This window comes from Petromyzon marinus, unplaced genomic scaffold (assembly GCF_048934315.1).
Source record: "Petromyzon marinus isolate PM22_M1 ecotype Great Lakes invasive population unplaced genomic scaffold, UKy_Petmar_22M1.pri1.0 PM_G_Scaffold_37, whole genome shotgun sequence".
NCBI lineage: Eukaryota > Metazoa > Chordata > Hyperoartia > Petromyzontiformes > Petromyzontidae > Petromyzon > Petromyzon marinus.
This window is the reverse complement of record NW_027422950.1, coordinates 1,332,397-1,351,209: the sequence shown is the minus strand read 5'-3', so window position 1 is coordinate 1,351,209 and position 18,813 is coordinate 1,332,397. Positions and strand designations below refer to the sequence as shown.

At 50.5% G+C, this 18,813-nt stretch overlaps 1 protein-coding gene across 2 annotated transcripts; it reads right to left on the bottom strand.

Annotated features, from left to right (window-relative positions):
• Nucleotides 1-1,700: 1,700 nt before the first annotated feature.
• LOC116937315 (uncharacterized) lies at nt 1,701-17,744 on the bottom strand. Of its 2 annotated transcripts, none has more exons than XM_076061595.1 (11): nt 17,603-17,744; nt 16,880-17,078; nt 16,142-16,320; nt 12,209-12,585; nt 11,838-12,003; nt 10,657-11,016; nt 6,615-6,896; nt 5,676-6,018; nt 5,483-5,543; nt 4,340-4,441; nt 1,701-4,128 (listed from the first exon to the last, which is right to left on the bottom strand). In XM_076061595.1, the coding sequence occupies exons 1-11, from the start codon at nt 17,694-17,696 to the stop codon at nt 4,081-4,083; spliced, it is 2,211 nt and encodes a 736-aa protein (XP_075917710.1). In that variant the 5' UTR covers nt 17,697-17,744; the 3' UTR covers nt 1,701-4,080. The 2 variants fall into 2 exon arrangements, with proteins under 2 accessions (XP_075917710.1, XP_075917711.1); XM_076061596.1 differs by having other exon boundaries at nt 5,676-5,826.
• Between the last annotated feature and the right edge of the window lie 1,069 nt (nt 17,745-18,813).

Sequence of the window (18,813 nt, the reverse complement as noted above, 5' to 3'; positions counted from 1 at the left end):
CGTTTCTGATCTAAGCCAGCTTGCTGTTTTTGTACGCTATGTGAAAGACGACATGATAAAAGAAGAGTTTTTATTTTGTAAGCCTCTTACAACAACAACGAAGGCAGCCGATGTGAAGAAGCTTGTGGATGACTTCTTCAGAGACAACAATCTTTCATGGGATATGGTTTCTGCAGTTTGTACGGACGGAGTTCCAGTCATGCTGGGAAGAAAGTCTGGTTTTGGTGCGCTAGTAAAGGCCGATGCACCACACATCATTGTGACGCATTGTATTCTGCACAGGCATGCGTTGGCAACAAAAACCTTACCTCCAAAAATGGCAGAAGTATTAAAAACTGTGGTGGAATGTGTGAACTATGTGCGAAAAAGTGCTCTGAGGCACCGCATCTTCAGTGAGCTGTGTAAAGAAATGGGCTCTGAATTTGAGGTACTTCTGCTCCATTCTAATATTCGGTGGTTATCCCGGGGACAGGTGCTGAATCGTGTTTTTGCCATGCGTGTGGAATTAGCCCTGTTTTTGCAAGAGCACCAACACTGCCATGCAGATTGCTTCAAAAATCCTGAGTTCATTCTCATTTTAGCGTATATGGCTGATATATTCGCAGCTCTCAATCATCTCAATCAGCAGATGCAGGGTGGTGGAGTCAATATCATGGAAGCGGAAGAACACCTGAAGGCTTTTCAAAAAAAGCTACCGTTATGGAAACGACGAACAGAGAACAATAACTTCGCAAACTTCCCGCTTCTGGACGACTGTGCAAGTAAGATCGAAGATGTGTCTGGAATCGGAGATATTTCTGTATCCACGGAACTGAAGCAAACAATTGCTACGCACTTAGATGAGCTTGCAAAGTCTCTCGACGGATATTTCCCTACAAGAGAGTCATATCCAGCATGGGTGAGACAGCCGTTCACGTTTGCTGTTGAAACAGATGTCAATGATGAATTCCTCGACGAAATCATTGAAATTCAGCAGAGCCAGGTTCAACAGCAACTCTTCAGAACAACAACGCTCTCAACGTTTTGGTGTCGACAAATGAACAAGTATCCAGTTATTGCTAAGAAAGCCCTGGATTGTTTTATACCATTTGTTACAACATATCTTTGTGAGCAATCCTTTTCGAGGATGCTGGACATAAAAACGAAGAAAAGGAACAGACTTTGCTGTGAAAATGACATGAGAGTGGCACTTGCCAAGGTGAAGCCACGCATATCTGAACTGATCTCTCAAAGGCAACAGCAGAAGTCACATTGATTTCCAGGTATGTAATTTGTTGTGAGTTTATGCATTGTGTTGGTTTTATTCTTTGAACAAGGTAATGTTCATGCACGGCTCATTTTGTGTACCAGTAAAAAACATATCTATGTCTTGAATTTGAAAAAAAATCACATTTTATTTTTCACTAAAGAGGGGTTCGGTGAATGCGCATATGAAACTGGTGGGGTTCGGTACCTCCAACAAGGTTAAGAACCACTGGTGTAGTGTATAGTGCAGTGTATCGTGTAGTGTATAGTAGTGTATAGTGTAGTGTGTAGTGTACAGTGTATTGTATAGTGTAGTGTATAGTGTAATGTATAGTGTAGTGTATAGTGTAGTGTAGTACACTAGCACATCACACTGGTGGGTTAGCGAGCCAAGCAACAACATTTGCACTCTGGACACCGTGACATTTCGCCAGCAATCACAACAACCAGCTTCGTCAGGCGACAGCCACATTTGTGCATTTATTCATTCACACAATCTAACCCGGCTGATATCGGCTCGCCGAAAACCAACAGCGTCAAACTACGAAAGTGCCGCGGCGTCGTGGGAGCGGCCGATGAAACTGGCCGGGTTCGGGGAGAAATAAAAAAACCGGGACGCTGACGTGGCGCACGAAGGCTCACGGCGTTGTACGCGCCATCGTGACGCCGCTTGTCGCCCCGGTAAAACAATAATATAAACACGCGGAACTCCCTCTCGGTGCCGGACGTCGTGACGGACCGTGCCGATTTCGCCGCTCGTTGACCCCCGGCCACGCGAAGGCGAATTTAAATTCTCCCCCCACCCCCCCACCCCCCTCTCACCTGGCTCCCTGGCACCACGCCCAGTCGCCTCCCGTCCAGCGGCACACCAACGCCGGGGGAAAGCGCTGGGAGGTGAGAGACCGTCGCGAAGACTAAAATAAAATAACAAAAAACTGCGTCCGGTAACAGAGAGCTCGTAAAACAAAATTCCCACCCCCCAAAAAAAGTGAAAAGCCAAACTCGGGGCACCGATTGTAACCGGCACGAGGCAAATATCCCCCAATGCTGAAAAACATCGCTCAGTTGGGATCATCTGGAACAGCATCTTTTACAGATGGAACTAAATCACGGATTTTATGTACTGTGTTGAATCGGACCTGGATCTTGTGTTTATTCAGGATTTTGGAGATCTTTTTAGTGACCCCTGCAATGTAGGGTAAGGTGATGGTTCAACACAGTACATAAAATCCGTGATTTAGTTCCATCTGTAAAAGATGCTGTTCCAGACATACAGTACCCGGGCGTTTACAAACTAAAGTGCCTCTGTGGTAGTAGCTACATTGGAGAAACCAAAAGACATATCTCGGACCGCATCCGCGAACATAAAGCAGACTTGAAACACGGTAGGGCGAACTCCTCTGCCGTGGCAGATCACTGTTATAATTCAGTGGGCTCACATGACATTGACTTCTCCAAGACGGAGGTTCTTTGCAAACCAACCGGCTACCATGAGAGATTCGTTCATGAGGCCATTCACATATACAAGCACAGAGACAATTTCAACCGAGAAGATGGATTCAGGCTTAGTAACCACTGGAAAGATGTTTTAAATCATTTCTGTTCTTAATTAATTGTATTTTTACGATGACCTTCAGACCGCAGCTCTTTCGCCAGCATTGCCTCTTAATTCCTCTCACACCACGGTTAATGGTATAGTTTTACAACATGGAGTATACTAGGGCCTCGCAGCTGTCTCTCTCCCCCTCCTCTGTTCCGACCATGGACGAACTCGTCCGTCTGAATGGGGCCCGTAGCTATCCGTGGTGCTGAAATTTGAGGGTAAGAATCCACCCATTTTTTCGCCATATAGCATTGTGATATATAACGACTTATTGTTGGTAGCTTAGCTGATTGGAGAATATAGAGTTTATTGATAACATGAAGGTCATTTATATTTTAGTTTGTATTGGTTCACTATATAGTACTGTGAATAGCTCAGATGTGTAGTCATTTCTGTGACCAGTCACTAGCTAATCACTCAGTTATTTCAATGCTAAATTCGCCTAGTTATTTCAATGCTAAATTCTCCTGTTTGATTTGTACTAAGTGCCTCGGTGAATGTGTATGCTCTGACTTTAACGTAGCTGTTTCTGTAGCAGCTACAAGCTAATCACTCAGCTATTTCAATGCTAAATTCTATGCTAATTCCATTGTCAAGGGGTGCCTCTGTGGATGTGTATGCCTTAACTTAGCTATTTCAATGCTAAATTCTATGCTAATTCCTTTAACAATGGGTGCCTCTGCGGATGTGTATGCTTTAACTTTTAACATAGCTATTTCTGTGACCAGCCACAAGCTAATCATTCAGCCATTTCAATGCTAAATTATATGCTAATTCCTTTGTCAAGGCGCTTTGTTCCTCTCACACAGCTTAAAGGCCGTGATCTGAACGTGGCTCTTTCACTCCAGCGCTGTCCTACCAGACAGTCTCGCCCCTTCACCTGATGAAGGCCGCTTGTGTTGTGGCCGAAACGTCGTGAGAATATTATTGTGTTATTTTATTTTATCAATTTATTATTTTATTCTCATTCTACGTGACTTTACCGAAAGAACCAAACAAGATGAATCATTGCAGTCACGAAAGCTTTAAATCGAAATTCAGTTGGGATCAAACAACAACAACAAATCTTCTTGGTTCTTTCGGGGGGGGTTCACCCGCTCGCGAAGCGACAAGCCCCGGCGTTGCCCCGGCAACCACGGCAAGATGGGGCGCGGCAAGGTGGAGCACGGCAAGGTGGAGCACGGCAAGGTGGAGCACTCTCGCTCCTCCCCCCCCCCACCCCGAGCCGCTTCTCAAAAATCTTCCTCCCTCGCCTCGTCGTCATCTTCGTCTTTGAAAACCTGCGGGGGTCGGAATAAATTAGAGAGACGGTGACCGACCCCACCCACCCCCCCCTGGGGTGGCCAGAAGCGGATCGCTCACTCAGCCTAAGCAGGAGCATCGGTGATGTGGGCGGACACTCGCTCACCGCTCGCTCGCTCACCGCTCACCGCTCGCTCGCTCACCGCTCACCGCTCGCTCACCGCTCACTCACCACCCACCCCTCCTCACCGCGTAGTCGTAGCTTCCAGCTCCGCTGTCTTGGTGCTGAGGCTGCGGTGGCAACTCGTGCAGCCCTTCATCCGCCTTGTTGCCACTCTCTAGCGTTAGCAACTACACACGGAGCATCCCCACAACACGCACAGTGTGTGGTGAATCTGTGGGTCTCTGTGTGTGGTGAGTCTGTGGGTCTCTGTATGGTGAGTCTGTGGGTCTCTGTGTGGTGAGTCTATGGGTCTCTGTGTGGTGAGTCTGTGGGTCTCTGTGTGTGGTGAGTCTATGGGTCTCTGTATGGTGAGTCTGTGGGTCTCTGTGTGGTGAGTCTATGCGTCTCTGTGTGGTGAGTCTGTGGGTCGCTGTGTGGTGAGTCTGTGGGTCTCTGTGTGGTGAGTCTGTGGGTCTCTCTGTGTGGTGAGTCTATGGGTCTCTGTGTGGTGAGTCTGTGGGTCTCTGTGTGGTGAGTCTGTGGGTCTCTGTGTGAGTCTGTGGGTCTCTGTGTGGTGAGTCTATGGGTCTCTGTGTGGTGAGTCTGTGGGTCTCTCTGTGGTGAGTCTATGGGTCTCTGTGTGGTGAGTCTGTGGGTCTCTCTGTGTGGTGAGTCTATGGGTCTCTGTGTGGTGAGTCTGTGGGTCTCTGTGTGGTGAGTCTGTGGGTCTCTGTGTGAGTCTGTGGGTCTCTGTGTGGTGAGTCTATGGGTCTCTGTGCGGTGAGTCTGTGGGTCTCTGTGTGGTGAGTCTATGGGTCTCTGTGTGGTGAGTCTGTGGGTCTCTGTGTGGTGAGTCTATGGGTCTCTGTGTGGTGAGTCTGTGGGTATTATTTTGGCAATCGTCATCAGGAGGAGAAAAGAGGGGGATGAAAGCTGCTGAAGCAGCAGGCTGTTTTAAAGTTTTAAAGTTGGGTGTAGCCCAAGGGTCATAAACAAAGTGGGCACAACTTTACCGAAAGACCCAAAGAAAATGAATTCCTGCAGTCACGAAAGCTTTAGGTCGAGTCTAACTGTGTCTCTGTATATACACTACACTACTATATACTACACTATACACTACACTACACTACTATACACTACACTACTATACACTACACTACACACTACACAGAATACGGAGAGAGACACGGATGGACTGGGCCTCTGTGTCCTGGCGGTGTGCCACTCACGGAGCCACGGTCGCCCGCAGCGTTTCTCTGCGGTGCCTTGGGGAGCGTGGGGGGATCCTCCCTGCACGCATGTGGGTAGTGGGGGGGTGGTGGGGTAGTGGTGGGGGGGGGGCACAGCGGCAGGTCGTCACACAGACGACCCCGCGGGCACCGCCGACGTCCGCCCGACGTCCGAGAGAAGCGGGCGACTCACGAGGGGCCCCAGGGCTCGTGACGACGCTGACGCTGACGGCGGTGGCGGTAGAGCAGCAGCAGCGTGGCCACCAGGGCGAGGGACACGGCGAGGATCGCGGCCGGAGCGGCCCAGCTGGCCCGGCCCGCCGCCGCTGCCGCCGCAGAATTCTCTGCGTGGCCAAACGGTCCCCCGCGTGGCGTCAGCGTGCCGCCGTAGTACGACGACAACCGCCGCGATGACCACACGCGCCAGGCTAGGTGCGCTTTGAGGCTCGCGGCGCTCGCACCCGGGCGTTGCGGGTCGAGGGAGCGAGATGGAGGGACGGACGGAGACAAAGTTCCCCCGTGAAGGCCCCGGCGGACTGTCGGGGCGGGTGCTGTTAGCGAGTATCAGCAGCTGTGAAGGCCGTGATTGTGACAAACGAGGGGATGGGTGGCCAGAACAGGGACACACACACACGCACACGCAATACACACACATGCACATGGACACACACACACACACGCACACGAACACACACACGGACACACACACACGAACACACACGCACACACACACACAGACACACGCACACACACACACATGCATGCACACGCACACGGACAGACACGCACACACACACGAACAGACATGCATGCACACACACACACACACGGACACGCACACACGCACCAACACACACACATGTACACACACGCACCAACACACACACACGAACACACACACACGCACACGGACACACACGCACACACACACACATGCATGCACACGCACACGGACAGACACGCACACGCACACACACGCACACACAGACACGCACACGAACAGACATGCATGCACACACACACGGACACACACACGGACACGCACACACGCACCAACACACACACACACACAAACCAACACACACTCGTGCACGGACACACACACATGCAACATTCAGAGATGCGAACAAACCTGTTCGTGTGTCCAGTTGCCTGTTCGGACCGAAAGTCGTGAGTTCAACCGGCGTGCAACAGACGGTGGTGGTGGCATCTACATCTGTAGAACGTGAAGAACCAGTGGCATTTACATCTGTAGAACGTGAAGAACCAGTGGCATCTACATCTGCAGAGCGTGAAGAACCAGTGGCATCTACATCTGTAGAACGTGAAGAACCAGTGGCATCTACATCTCCAGAAGGTGAAGAACCAGTGGCATCTACATCTCCAAAAGGTGAAGAACCAGTGGCATCTACATCTGCAAAACGAGAAGAACCAGTGACATTAATATCAACAGAATACGAAAAAACAGTGACATGTACATCTGTAGCACGTAAAGAACCAGTGGCATCTACATCTGCTGAACGTGAAGAACCAGTGGCATCTACATCTGCAGAGCGTGAAGAACCAGTGGCATCTACATCTGCAGAGCGTGAAGAACCAGTGGCATCTACATCTGCAGAACGTGAAGAGAACGTCAATAACCAGTGGCATCTCCATCTGCAGAACGTGAAGAACCAGTGGCATCTACATCTGCAGAACGTGAAGAACCAGTGGCATCTACATCTGCAGAGCGTGAAGAACCAGTGGGATCTACATCTGCAGAACGTGAAGAACCAGTGGCATCTACATCTGCAGAACGTGAAGAACCAGTGGTATCTACATCTGTAGCACGTAAAGAACCAGTGGCATCTACATCTGCTGAACGTGAAGAACCAGTGGCATCTACATCTGCAGAGCGTGAAGAACCAGTGGCATCTACATCTGCAGAGCGTGAAGAACCAGTGGCATCTACATCTGCAGAACGTGAAGAGAACGTCAATAACCAGTGGCATCTCCATCTGCAGAACGTGAAGAACCAGTGGCATCTACATCTGCAGAACGTGAAGAACCAGTGGCATCTACATCTGCAGAGCGTGAAGAACCAGTGGGATCTACATCTGCAGAACGTGAAGAACCAGTGGCATCTACATCTGCAGAGCGTGAAGAACCAGTGGGATCTACATCTGCAGAACGTGAAGAACCAGTGGCATCTACATCTGCAGAACGTGAAGAACCAGTGGCATCTACATCTGCAGAGCGTGAAGAACCAGTGGCATCTACATCTGCAGAACGTGAAGAATCAGCGGCATCTACATCTGCAGAGCGTGAAGAACCAGCGGCATCTACATCTGTAGAACGTGAAGAACCAGTGGCATCTACATCTGCAGAGCGTGAAGAACCAGTGGCATCTACATCTGCAGAACGTGAAGAACCAGTGGCATCTACATCTGCAGAGCGTGAAGAACCAGTGGCATCTACATCTGCAGAAGATAATGAGCTTTGGGTCTCCATGTGAGTCTATGGGTCTCTGTGTGAGTAGTCTATGGGTCTCGGTGTGATGAGTCTATAGGTCTCTGTGTGAGTCTATGGGTCTCTGTGTGAGTAGTCTATGGGTGGCTGTGTGATGAGTCTATGGGTTTCTGTGTGAGTCTATGGGTCTCTCTGTGAGTAGTCTATGGGTCTCTGTGTGAGTAGTCTATGGGTGTCTGTGTGAGTAGTCTATGGGTGTCTGTGTGATGAGTCTATGGGTCTCTGTGTGAGTCTATGGGTCTCTGTGTGAGTAGTCTATGGGTCTCTGTGTGAGTCTATGGGTGTCTGTGTGAGTCTATGGGTCTCTGTGTGAGTAGTCTATGGGTCTCTGTGTCAGTCTATGGGTGTCTGTGTGATGAGTCTATGGGTCTCTGTGTGAGTAGTCTATGGGTCTCTGTGTGAGTAGTCTATGGGTGTCTGTGTGGTGAGTCTATGGGTCTCTGTGTGAGTAGTCTATGGGTCTCTATGTGAGTAGTCTATGGGTCTCGGTGTGATGAGTCTATGGGTCTCTGTGTGAGTCTATGGCTCTCTGTGTGAGTAGTCTATGGGTGTCTGTGTGATGAGTCTATGGGTCTCTGTGTGAGTAGTCTATGGGTGTCTGTGTGACGAGTCTATGGGTCTCTGTGTGAGTAGTCTATGGGTCTCTGTGTGAGTAGTCTATGGGTGTCTGTGTGAGTAGTCTATGGGTGTCTGTGTGAGTAGTCTATGGGTCTCTGTGTAAGTAGTCTATGGGTCTCTGTGTGAGTAGTCTATGGGTGTCTGTGTGAGTAGTCTATGGGTGTCTGTGTGAGTAGTCTATGGGTGTCTGTGTGAGTAGTCTATGGGTGTCTGTGTGAGTAGTCTATGGGTCTCTGTGTGAGTAGTCTATGGGTATCTGTGTGATGAGTCTATGGGTCTCTGTGTGAGTAGTCTATGGGTATCTGTGTGATGAGTCTATGGGTCTCTGTGTGAGTAGTCTATGGGTGTCTGTGTGATGAGTCTATGGGTCTCTGTGTGAGTAGTCTATGGGTGTCTGTGTGATGAGTCTATGGGTCTCTGTGTGAGTAGTCTATGGGTCTCTGTGTGAGTAGTCTATGGGTGTCTGTGTGATGAGTCTATGGGTCTCTGAGTGAGTAGTCTATGGTGTCTGTGTGATGAGTCCATGGGTCTCTGTGTGAGTAGTCTATGGGTGTCTGTGTGAGTCTATGGGTCTCTGTGTGAGTCTATGGGTCTCTGTGTGATGAGTCTATGGGTCTCTGTGTGAGTAGTCTATGGGTGTCTGTGTGATGAGTCTATGGGTCTCTGTGTGAGTAGTCTATGGGTGTCTGTGTGAGTAGTCTATGGGTGTCTGTGTGAGTAGTCTATGGGTCTCAGTGTGAGTCTATGGGTCTCTGTGTGAGTAGTCTATGGGTGTCTGTGTGATGAGTCTATGGGTCTCTGTGTGAGTAGTCTATGGGTGACTGTGTGAGTAGTCTATGGGTGTCTGTGTGAGTAGTCTATGGGTCTCAGTGTGAGTCTATGGGTCTCTGTGTGATGAGTCTATGGGTCTCTGTGTGAGTAGTCTATGGGTGTCTGTGTGAGTAGTCTATGGGTGTCTGTGTGAGTAGTCTATGGGTCTCAGTGTGAGTCTATGGGTCTCTGTGTGAGTAGTCTATGGGTGTCTGTGTGATGAGTCTATGGGTCTCTGTGTGAGTAGTCTATGGGTGACTGTGTGAGTAGTCTATGGGTGTCTGTGTGAGTAGTCTATGGGTCTCAGTGTGAGTCTATGGGTCTCTGTGTGATGAGTCTATGGGTCTCTGTGTGAGTAGTCTATGGGTGTCTGTGTGATGAGTCTATGGGTCTCTGTGTGAGTAATCTATGGGTCTCTGTGTGAGTAGTCTATGAGTGTCTGTGTGAGTAGTCTATGGGTCTCTGTGTAAGTAGCCTATGGGTCTCTTTGTGAGTAGTCTATGGGTGTCTGTGTGAGTAGTCTATGGGTGTCTGTGTGAGTAGTCTATGGGTCTCTGTGTAAATATTCTATGGGTGTCTGTGTGAGTAGTCTATGGGTCTCTGTGTGAGTCTATGGGTCTCTGTGTGAGTAGTCTATGGGTCTCTGTGTGAGTAGTCTATGGGTGTCTGTGTGAGTAGTCTATGGGTCTCTGTGTGAGTAGTCTATGGGTGTCTGTGTGAGTAGTCTATGGGTGTCTGTGTGAGTCTATGGGTCTCTGTGTGAGTAGTCTATGGGTGTCTGTGTGAGTAGTCTATGGGTGTCTGTGTGAGTAGTCTATGGGTCTCTGTGTGAGTAGTCTATGGGTGTCTGTGTGAATAGTCTATGGGTCTCTGTGTGAGTAGTCTATGGGTGTCTGTGTGAGTAGTCTATGGGTGTCTGTGTGAGTCTATGGGTCTCTGTGTGAGTAGTCTATGGGTGTCTGTGTGAGTAGTCTATGGGTGTCTGTGTGAGTAGTCTATGGGTCTCTGTGTGAGTAGTCTATGGGTGTCTGTGTGAGTAGTCTATGGATCTCTGTGTGAGTAGTCTATGGGTGTCTGTGTGAGTAGTCTATGGGTGTCTGTGTGAGTAGTCTATGGGTTTCTGTGTGAGTAGTCTATGGGTCTCTGTGTGAGTAGTCTATGGGTGTCTGCGTGAGTAGTCTATGGGTCTCTGCATGATGAGTCTATGGGTCTCTGCGTGGGGCAGTGTCAATCCTCACCGATGACAGAGAGGTTGACCCTCCCCTCGAAGTTGTCGTGGGGAAAGGTGGCCACGTGGCAGAGGAAGAGGCCCCCGTCGCCAGCCCGCACGTCCAGCAGCTCCAGCGAGACATCGCCGGGAGGCCCCCCAACGCGGAACCGCAGTCGGCCCGCGAGGGACGAGTTGGAGTACGCCGTGCCGTGCAGCGGGCTGAGTGCGGCCAAATTGGCCCCCGCCCAGACGTTGCCACGGGAGGCCTTCAGCCAGTTGGCCTGCACCACCACCACGGCCGCACCCCACAGAACGCAGCGCAGCAGCGCCACCTTCTGGCCGACCACCGCCGTGACCTGGCCGTCCGTGTCGACACCCACACGAGGGACTGGGTGGGAAGACAACACAGAGACCCATAGACTACTCATAGAGACCCATAGACTACTCATAGAGACCCATAGACTACTCATAGAGACCCATAAACTACTCACACAGACACCCATAGACTACTCACAGAGACCCATAGACTACTCATAGAGACCCATAGACTACTCACGCAGAGTCCCATAGACGACTTAGAGACCGACAAGACTACTCACGCAGAGATCCATAGAGTACTCATAGAGACCCATAGACTATCCTCTTTGGTAATTTCGATAAAGTCACGTAGAATGAGAATAAAATAATAAATTGATAAAATAACACAATAATATTCTTACGACGTATCGGCCACAACACAAGCGGCCATCATCAGGTGAAGGGACGAGACTGTCTGGAGAACAGCGCTGGTCTGAGCGTGGCTGTGTTCGCTCCAGCGCTGTCCTCGTGTTCGCTCCAGCGCTGTCCTCCAGACAGTCTCGTCCCTTCACCTGATGAAGGCCGCTTGTGTTGTGGCCGAAACGTCGTGAGAATATTATTGTGTTATTTTATTTTATCAATTTATTTTATTCTCATTCTACGTGGTGACTTTACCGAAAGAACCAAAGATGAATCCTTGCAGTCACGAAAGCTTTAAATCGAAATCCATAGACTACTCATAGAAACTCATAGACTACTCACGCAGAGTCCCATAGACCACTCAGAGACCCACAAGACTACTCACACAGAGACCCATAGACCACTCATAGAGATCCACAAGACTACTCACACAGAGACCCACTTCACACGCACAAAAATACCTCTCACTCATTCACCCAGCCACCCACTCACCCACGGTGCTGTGTGGTGGAGGGACGGAGACACACGACAGTGGAGACCACTCCCCTGCCTTCCACCGTGGCAAGTCGGCTACCATTCTCACGCGGACGCAGTACTCATCCTCGCGTCCCGGCAGAAGCATCATTCGGTGTTGGTACCGGCATCCGATGAAGCGCTCCTGGCAGTAAGCATCATCATCATCAGTAGTAGCAGCAGTAGTAGTAGCAGAAACAGCATCATCATCAGTAGTAGTAGCATCATCAGTAGTAGTGTCATTGGTAGTATCATCATCATCAGTAGCAGCATCGCCACCCACCCACTCAACCACGCACATCTCCCGCCACAACCTCCCGACCCCCGTCACAACTCCCGCAATCTCTCACCGTGAGTTGAACGCCGCCTCTTGTCGAAATGTCAACCTGATGGTGGAACTTCACGTCGTGCGACACCAGCGCCCTCCACCCCCGCCCGACGGAGACCAACAACGACAGCTTCCGCACCTCCGGCTCTCCGTCGACCACCGCCTCCAACTCCCCAGCCACCCCAGGACCACCGTCATCACGGCGGTCATCGTCACCGCCGTCACGGTCATCGTCATCGCCGTCGTCGTTGTCGCTGTAGCCATCATCGTCGTTGTCTTCATCGTCACCCACAACACCGCACTCCTCATCCTCATCCTCACCACCATCGCCCTCCTCCTCCTCCTCCCCCCGCGTCAGTTTGTCGAGCCTCAGGGTGAACGACGGAGCGCTGAGCACAGCTGAGACACGGGAGAGGGGGGGTCATGGCGAGGGAAGTTTGTGTGATCTCTCCCTGTCCTACAGAGTGAGTGAGTGAGTGGAGTTTGTGTGATCTCCCCCTGTCCTACAGAGCGTGTGAGTGGAGTTTGTGTGATCTCCCCCTGTCCTACAGAGTGTGTGGAGTTTGTGTGATCTCCCCCTGTTCTACAGAGTGTGTGAGTGGAGTTGGTGTGATCTCCCCCTGTCCTACAGAGTGTGTGGAGTTTGTGTGATCTCCCCCTGTCCTACAGAGTGAGTGAGTGGCGTTTGTGTGATCTCCCCCTGTTCTACAGAGTGAGTGTGAGTGGAGTTTGTATGATCTCCCCGTTCTACAGAGTGAGTGGAGTTTGTGTGATCTCCCCCTGTTCTACAGAGTGAGTGGAGTTTGTGTGATCTCTCGCTGTCCTACAGAGTGAGTGGAGTTTGTGTGATCTCCCCCTGTTCTACAGTGTGAGTGGAGTTTGTGTGATCTCCCCCTGTTCTACAGAGTGAGCGAATGGAGTTTGTGTGATCTCTCCCTGCCCTACAGAGTGAGTGAGTGGAGTTTGTGTGATCTCCCCCTGTCCTACAGAGTGAGTGAGTGGAGTTTGTGTGATCTCCCCCTGTGCTACAGAGTGAGTGAGTGGAGTTTGTGTGATCTCCCCCTGTCCTACAGAGTGAGTGGAGTTTGTGTGATCTCCCCCTGTTCTACAGAGTGAGTGGAGTTTGTGTGATCTCCCCCTGTTCTACAGAGTGAGTGAGTGGAGTTTGTGTGATCTCCCCCTGTCCTACAGAGTGAGTGAGTGGAGTTTGTGTGATCTCCCCCTGTTCTACAGAGTGTGTGAGTGGAGTTTGTGTGATCTCTCCCTTTCTTACAGAGTGAGTGAGTGGACTTTGTGTGATCTCCCCCTGTCCTACAGAGTGAGTGGAGTTTGTGTGATCTCCCCTTGTTCAACAGAGTGAGTGGAGTTTGTATGATCACCCCCTGTTCTACAGAGTAAGTGGAGTTTGTGTGATCTCCCCCTGTTCTACAGAGTGTGTGAGTGGAGTTTGTGTGATCTCCCCCTGTCCTACAGAGTGAGTGAGTGGAGTTTGTATGATCACCCCCTGTCCTACAGAGTGAGTGAATGGACTTCGTGTGATCTCCCCCTGTTTTATAGAGTGAGTGGAGTTTGTGTGATCTCCCCCTGTCCTACAGAGTGAGTGGAGTTTATGTGATCTCCCCCTGTCCTACAGAGTGAGTGAGTGGAGTTTGTGTGATCTCTCCCTGTTCTACAGTGTGTGAGTGGAGTTTGTGTGATCTCCCCCTGTCCTACAGAGTGTGTGGAGTTTGTGTGATCTCCCCCTGTTCTACAGTGTGAGTGGAGTTTGTGTGATCTCCCCCTGTCCTACAGAGTGTGTGGAGTTTGTGTGATCTCCCCCTGTCCTACAGAGTGAGTGGAGTTTGTGCGATCTCCCCCTGTTCTACAGAGTGTGTGAGTGGAGTTTGTGTGATCTCCCCCTGTCCTACAGAGTGTGTGAGTGGAGTTTGTGTGATCTCCCCCTTTCCTACAGAGCGAGTGGAGTTTGTGTGATCTCCCCCTGTCCTACAGAGTGAGTGTGTGGAGTTTGTGTGATCTCCCCCTGTTCTACAGAGTGAGTGGAGTTTGTGTGATCTCCCCCTGTCCTACAGAGTGAGTGGAGTTTGTGTGATCTCCCCCTGTCCTACAGAGTGAGTGAGTGGAGTTTGTGTGATCTCCCCCTGTCCTACAGAGTGAGTGAGTGGAGTTTGTGTGATCTCCCCCTGTCCTACAGAGTGAGTGAGTGGAGTTTGTGTGATCTCCCCCTGTCCTACAGAGTGTGTGAGTGGAGTTTGTGTGATCTCCCCCTGTCCAACAGAGTGAGTGAGTGGAGTTTGTATGATCTCCCCCTGTTCTACAGAGTGAGTGGAGTTTGTGTGATCTCCCCCTGTCCTACAGAGTGAGTGGAGTTTGTGTGATCTCCCCCTGTTCTATAGAGTGAGTGAGTGGAGTTCGTGTGATCTCCCCCTGTCCTACAGAGTGAGTGGAGTTTGTGTGATCTCCCCCTGTCCTACAGAGTGAGTGGAGTTTGTGTGATCTCCCCCTGTCCTACAGAGTGAGTGAGTGGAGTTTGTGTGATCTCTCCCTGTCCTACAGAGTGAATGAGTGGAGTTTGTGTGATCTCCCCCTGTCCTACAGAGTGAGTGGAGTTTGTGTGATCTCCCCCTGTCCTACAGAGTGAGTGGAGTTTGTGTGATCTCCCCCTCTCCTACAGAGTGAGTGGAGTTTGTGTGATCTCTCCCTGTCCTACAGTGAGTGAATGAGTGAGTGGAGTTTGTATGATCTCCCCCTGTCCTACAGAGTGAGTGAGTTGAGTTTGTGTGATCTCCCCCTGTGCTACAGAGTGAGTGAGTGGAGTTTGTGTGATCTCCCCCTGTCCTACAGAGTGAGTGGAGTTTGTGTGATCTCCCCCTGTGCTACAGAGTGAGTGAGTGGAGTTTGTGTGATCTCCCCCTGTCCTACAGAGTGAGTGGAGTTTGTGTGATCTCCCCCTGTTCTATAGAGTGAGTGAGTGGAGTTCGTGTGATCTCCCCCTGTCCTACAGAGTGAGTGGAGTTTGTGTGATCTCCCCCTGTCCTACAGAGTGAGTGGAGTTTGTGTGATCTCCCCCTGTCCTACAGAGTGAGTGAGTGGAGTTTGTGTGATCTCTCCCTGTCCTACAGAGTGAATGAGTGGAGTTTGTGTGATCTCCCCCTGTCCTACAGAGTGAGTGGAGTTTGTGTGATCTCCCCCTGTCCTACAGAGTGAGTGGAGTTTGTGTGATCTCCCCCTCTCCTACAGAGTGAGTGGAGTTTGTGTGATCTCTCCCTGTCCTACAGTGAGTGAATGAGTGAGTGGAGTTTGTATGATCTCCCCCTGTCCTACAGAGTGAGTGGAGTTTGTGTGATCTCCCCCTGTGCTACAGAGTGAGTGAGTGGAGTTTGTGTGATCTCCCCCTGTCCTACAGAGTGAGTGGAGTTTGTGTGATCTCCCCCTGTCCTACAGAGTGAGTGAGTGGAGTTTGTGTGATCTCCCCCTGTGCTACAGAGTGAGTGAGTGGAGTTTGTGTGATCTCCCCCTGTCCTACAGAGTGAGTGAGTGGAGTTTGTGTGATCTCCCCCTGTGCTACAGAGTGAGTGAGTGGAGTTTGTGTGATCTCCCCCTGTCCTACAGAGTGAGTGGAGTTTGTGTGATCTCCCCTTGTGAGCCGAAGACACACACACAGGCAGAAAGAGTCATAGACATACACAGCGACACACACAGACAAAGATGACAAAGATCCTCCGTGTAGCCTGAAAAATACCATTGGGGCAAGTGCTGTTAGTGAGCACCAGACAGACACGGACAAAGAGAGACACAGAGAGAGACACAGAGAGACACACACACACAGAGACACAGAGAGAGAGAGACACAGAGAGACACACACACACAGACACAGAGAGAGACACACACACAGAGACACAGAGAGAGAGACACACACACAGAGACACAGGCATATGTACAATCTCGTGCCACTCACTTTCCATCAAGGGCAGGACCACAACCGCGACCCAGGGTGAGGATCGTGACGGCGAGGATGAGAAGGAGAATCTCACACGGAGGAGGTAGCGGTCACCGGGATCGTCCAGCGCCGAGGAGACGTCGCACCGTGTCTCCGTTGTTGCAGCGCAGACGGTCTGCCAGCGGGCTCGTCTGAAGCTGCGCAGACAGAGACACAGGGAGGAGTGGTGAGGGTGGTGAGGAGCCAGTGGGTGAGAGAGACGTGTGTGTGTGTGAGTGAGTGGGTTGGTGGGTGAGTGGGTTGGTGAGTGAGTGGGTGAATGGGTGTGTGTGTGAGTGGGTTGGTGGGTGAGTGGGTTGGTGAGTGAGTGGGTGAGTGGGTTGGTGAGTGGGTGAATGGGTTGGTGAGTGAGTGGGTGAATGGGTGAGTGGGTGATTGAGTGGGTGAGTGAGTGGTTTGGTGAGTGAGTGGGTTGGTGAGTGGGTTGGTGAGTGAGTGGGTGGGTGAGTGGGTTGGTGAGTGAGTGGGTGAGTGGGTAAGTTGGTTGGTGAGTGAGTGGGTGAGTGGGTTGGTGAGTGAGTGGGTGAGTGAGTGGGTTGGTGAGTGAGTGGCTGAGTGAGTGAGTTGGTGAGTGAGTGAGTGGGTGAGTGGGTTGGTGAGTGGGTGAGTGGGTTGGTGAGTGAGTGGGTAAGTGAGTGGGTTAGTGAGTGGGTGAGTGGGTTGGTGAGTGAGTGGCTGAGTGAGTGAGCATCTCACAGTTTGCTCTGAACTCTGTATGTAACATTCAGGAACGTTGAGTTGGTCGTGGTCGTGGTGGTCGAGTTGATGGTTAAAGGATCAACAAGTGGGGGTCTATCCCCTCCATCCCCACTGGGAGCCGCTTCAACGGGGTCCCAGCAAAGGGTCGCCAGGAGGTCTCGAGACTCCAAACGAACATTCAGTGGGAACAGCGGAGCTGGGCAGATGGGGAAAAAACACTCAAGAGTGCGCTAACCACTGCACCACCACTCCTCACTCACACACAGTGCGTTAACCACTGCACCACCACTCCCCACACACTTACACACAGTGTGCTAACCACTGCACCACCACTCCACACACACAGTGCGTTAACCACTGCACCACCACTCCCCACTCACACCCACACAGTGCGCTAACCACTGCACCACCACTCCCCACTCACACACACACAGTGCGCTAACCACTGCACCACCACTCCCCACTCACATACACACAGTGCGTTAACCACTGCACCACCACTCCCCACACACACAGTGCGTTAACCACTGCACCACCACTCCCCACACACAGTGCGCTAACCACTGCACCACCACTCCCCACACACTCACACACAGTGCGCTAACCCCTGCACCACCACTCCCCACTCACACTTACACAGTGCGCTAACCACTGCACCACCACGCTCCACACAATCACAACCTGGCACCCGATTTATCGACCACCTCGGGCTCTGCTCACCGTGGCTGCTGCACGTGACGAGGTGGTGGAGGAGGAGGAGAGGCAGGATGAAGGGGAAGAGTAGGCCAAGTTTGTAGAGTTTCGACATCGCCATTAACCCCACACGCAGCCAAGCGCCCGCCTCACCCAAGTCACGTGCTGAGGAAATCGATTCAAGGTTAAATAAAAAAAATTGGATCGATTCCTATGGGGATAACAAATGCGAATCGATAGTGGTCAAAAATGTAGCCGATGGCATCGATCCCTATTGGGACTGCATTGGAATTGACGTTGGTCGTGAGTGTAAAATGGAATCGAATACATTTTCGATAACATGGGAATTGATTATGGCGATTTGTTCTAATAACATAGGAATCGATCTAGCTAGTGATTTAAAGCGCATAGAATCGAATCCCATTGGGATACCTACCATGAGAATCGATTATGTTAGAAAAGGAGAGCGTTTAGAATCGATTCCTATTGAGATAACATTGTAGTCTATGAATCAGAAAGGGTTTTATTCGCCATGAAAGTTCACACCAACACGGAATTTACTTTGGCAGGATGGTGCATACATTCAACATATAGGAATCTAAAATCTTAAATAAGTTTTAAACAAGTCTTACTATAATAAGGGTTAAAAGTCTAACTAACACCAAGGGGCTGAAGTATATAAAATTGAATAAATATCGAATATAAAATAGCTTTAAGTAATTTAAAAATAAAAAATACAAATAGGTTAACATAGTTAATATCAGCAAGGTTTCATCATGTAGATAAAATGTTAAAAACAGTGTTAGCCCTTGGCCTTGTTTAACAGGCCAGCAGCAGATGGGAAGAAGCTGTTTTTATGGCGTGAGGTTTTGGTCCTGATGGACCGAAGCCTTCTGCCGGAGGGGAGTAGCTGAAACAGAGAGTGTCCAGGGTGGGAGGAATCGGCCTCAATCTTCCTCGCTCGCCTCATGGTCCTTGTCGTGTGCAGGTCCTCGAGGGTTGGTAGATTGCAGGCAATTACCTTCTCAGCAGTGTGGATGATACGCTGCAGTCTGCTCTTGCCCTTGGCAGTGGCAGCAGCGTACCAGACGGTTATGGAGGATGTGAGGATGGATTCAATGATCGCTTTATAGAATTGCACCATCATTGTCTTTGGCAGGTTGAATTTCTTCAGCTGCCGTAGAAAGTACATCCTCTGTGCAGTCTGCTTAACAGCGGATGTCAAACCACTGTGTCAC

Bases quoted from the DNA above. Each gene is read 5' to 3' on its own strand.
- LOC116937315 (XM_076061595.1), bottom strand. From the start codon at position 17,696: ATGGCGATGTCGAAACTCTACAAACTTGGCCTACTCTTCCCCTTCATC. The intron at 6,019-6,614 runs GTTTGTTCGCAT...CCGCCCCGACAG, and splicing joins GCAACTGGACACACGAACAG to TCCGCCGGGGCCTTCACGGG. The intron at 4,442-5,482 runs GTGAGTGGCACA...CTCCGTGTGTAG, and splicing joins CTGCGGGCGACCGTGGCTCC to TTGCTAACGCTAGAGAGTGG.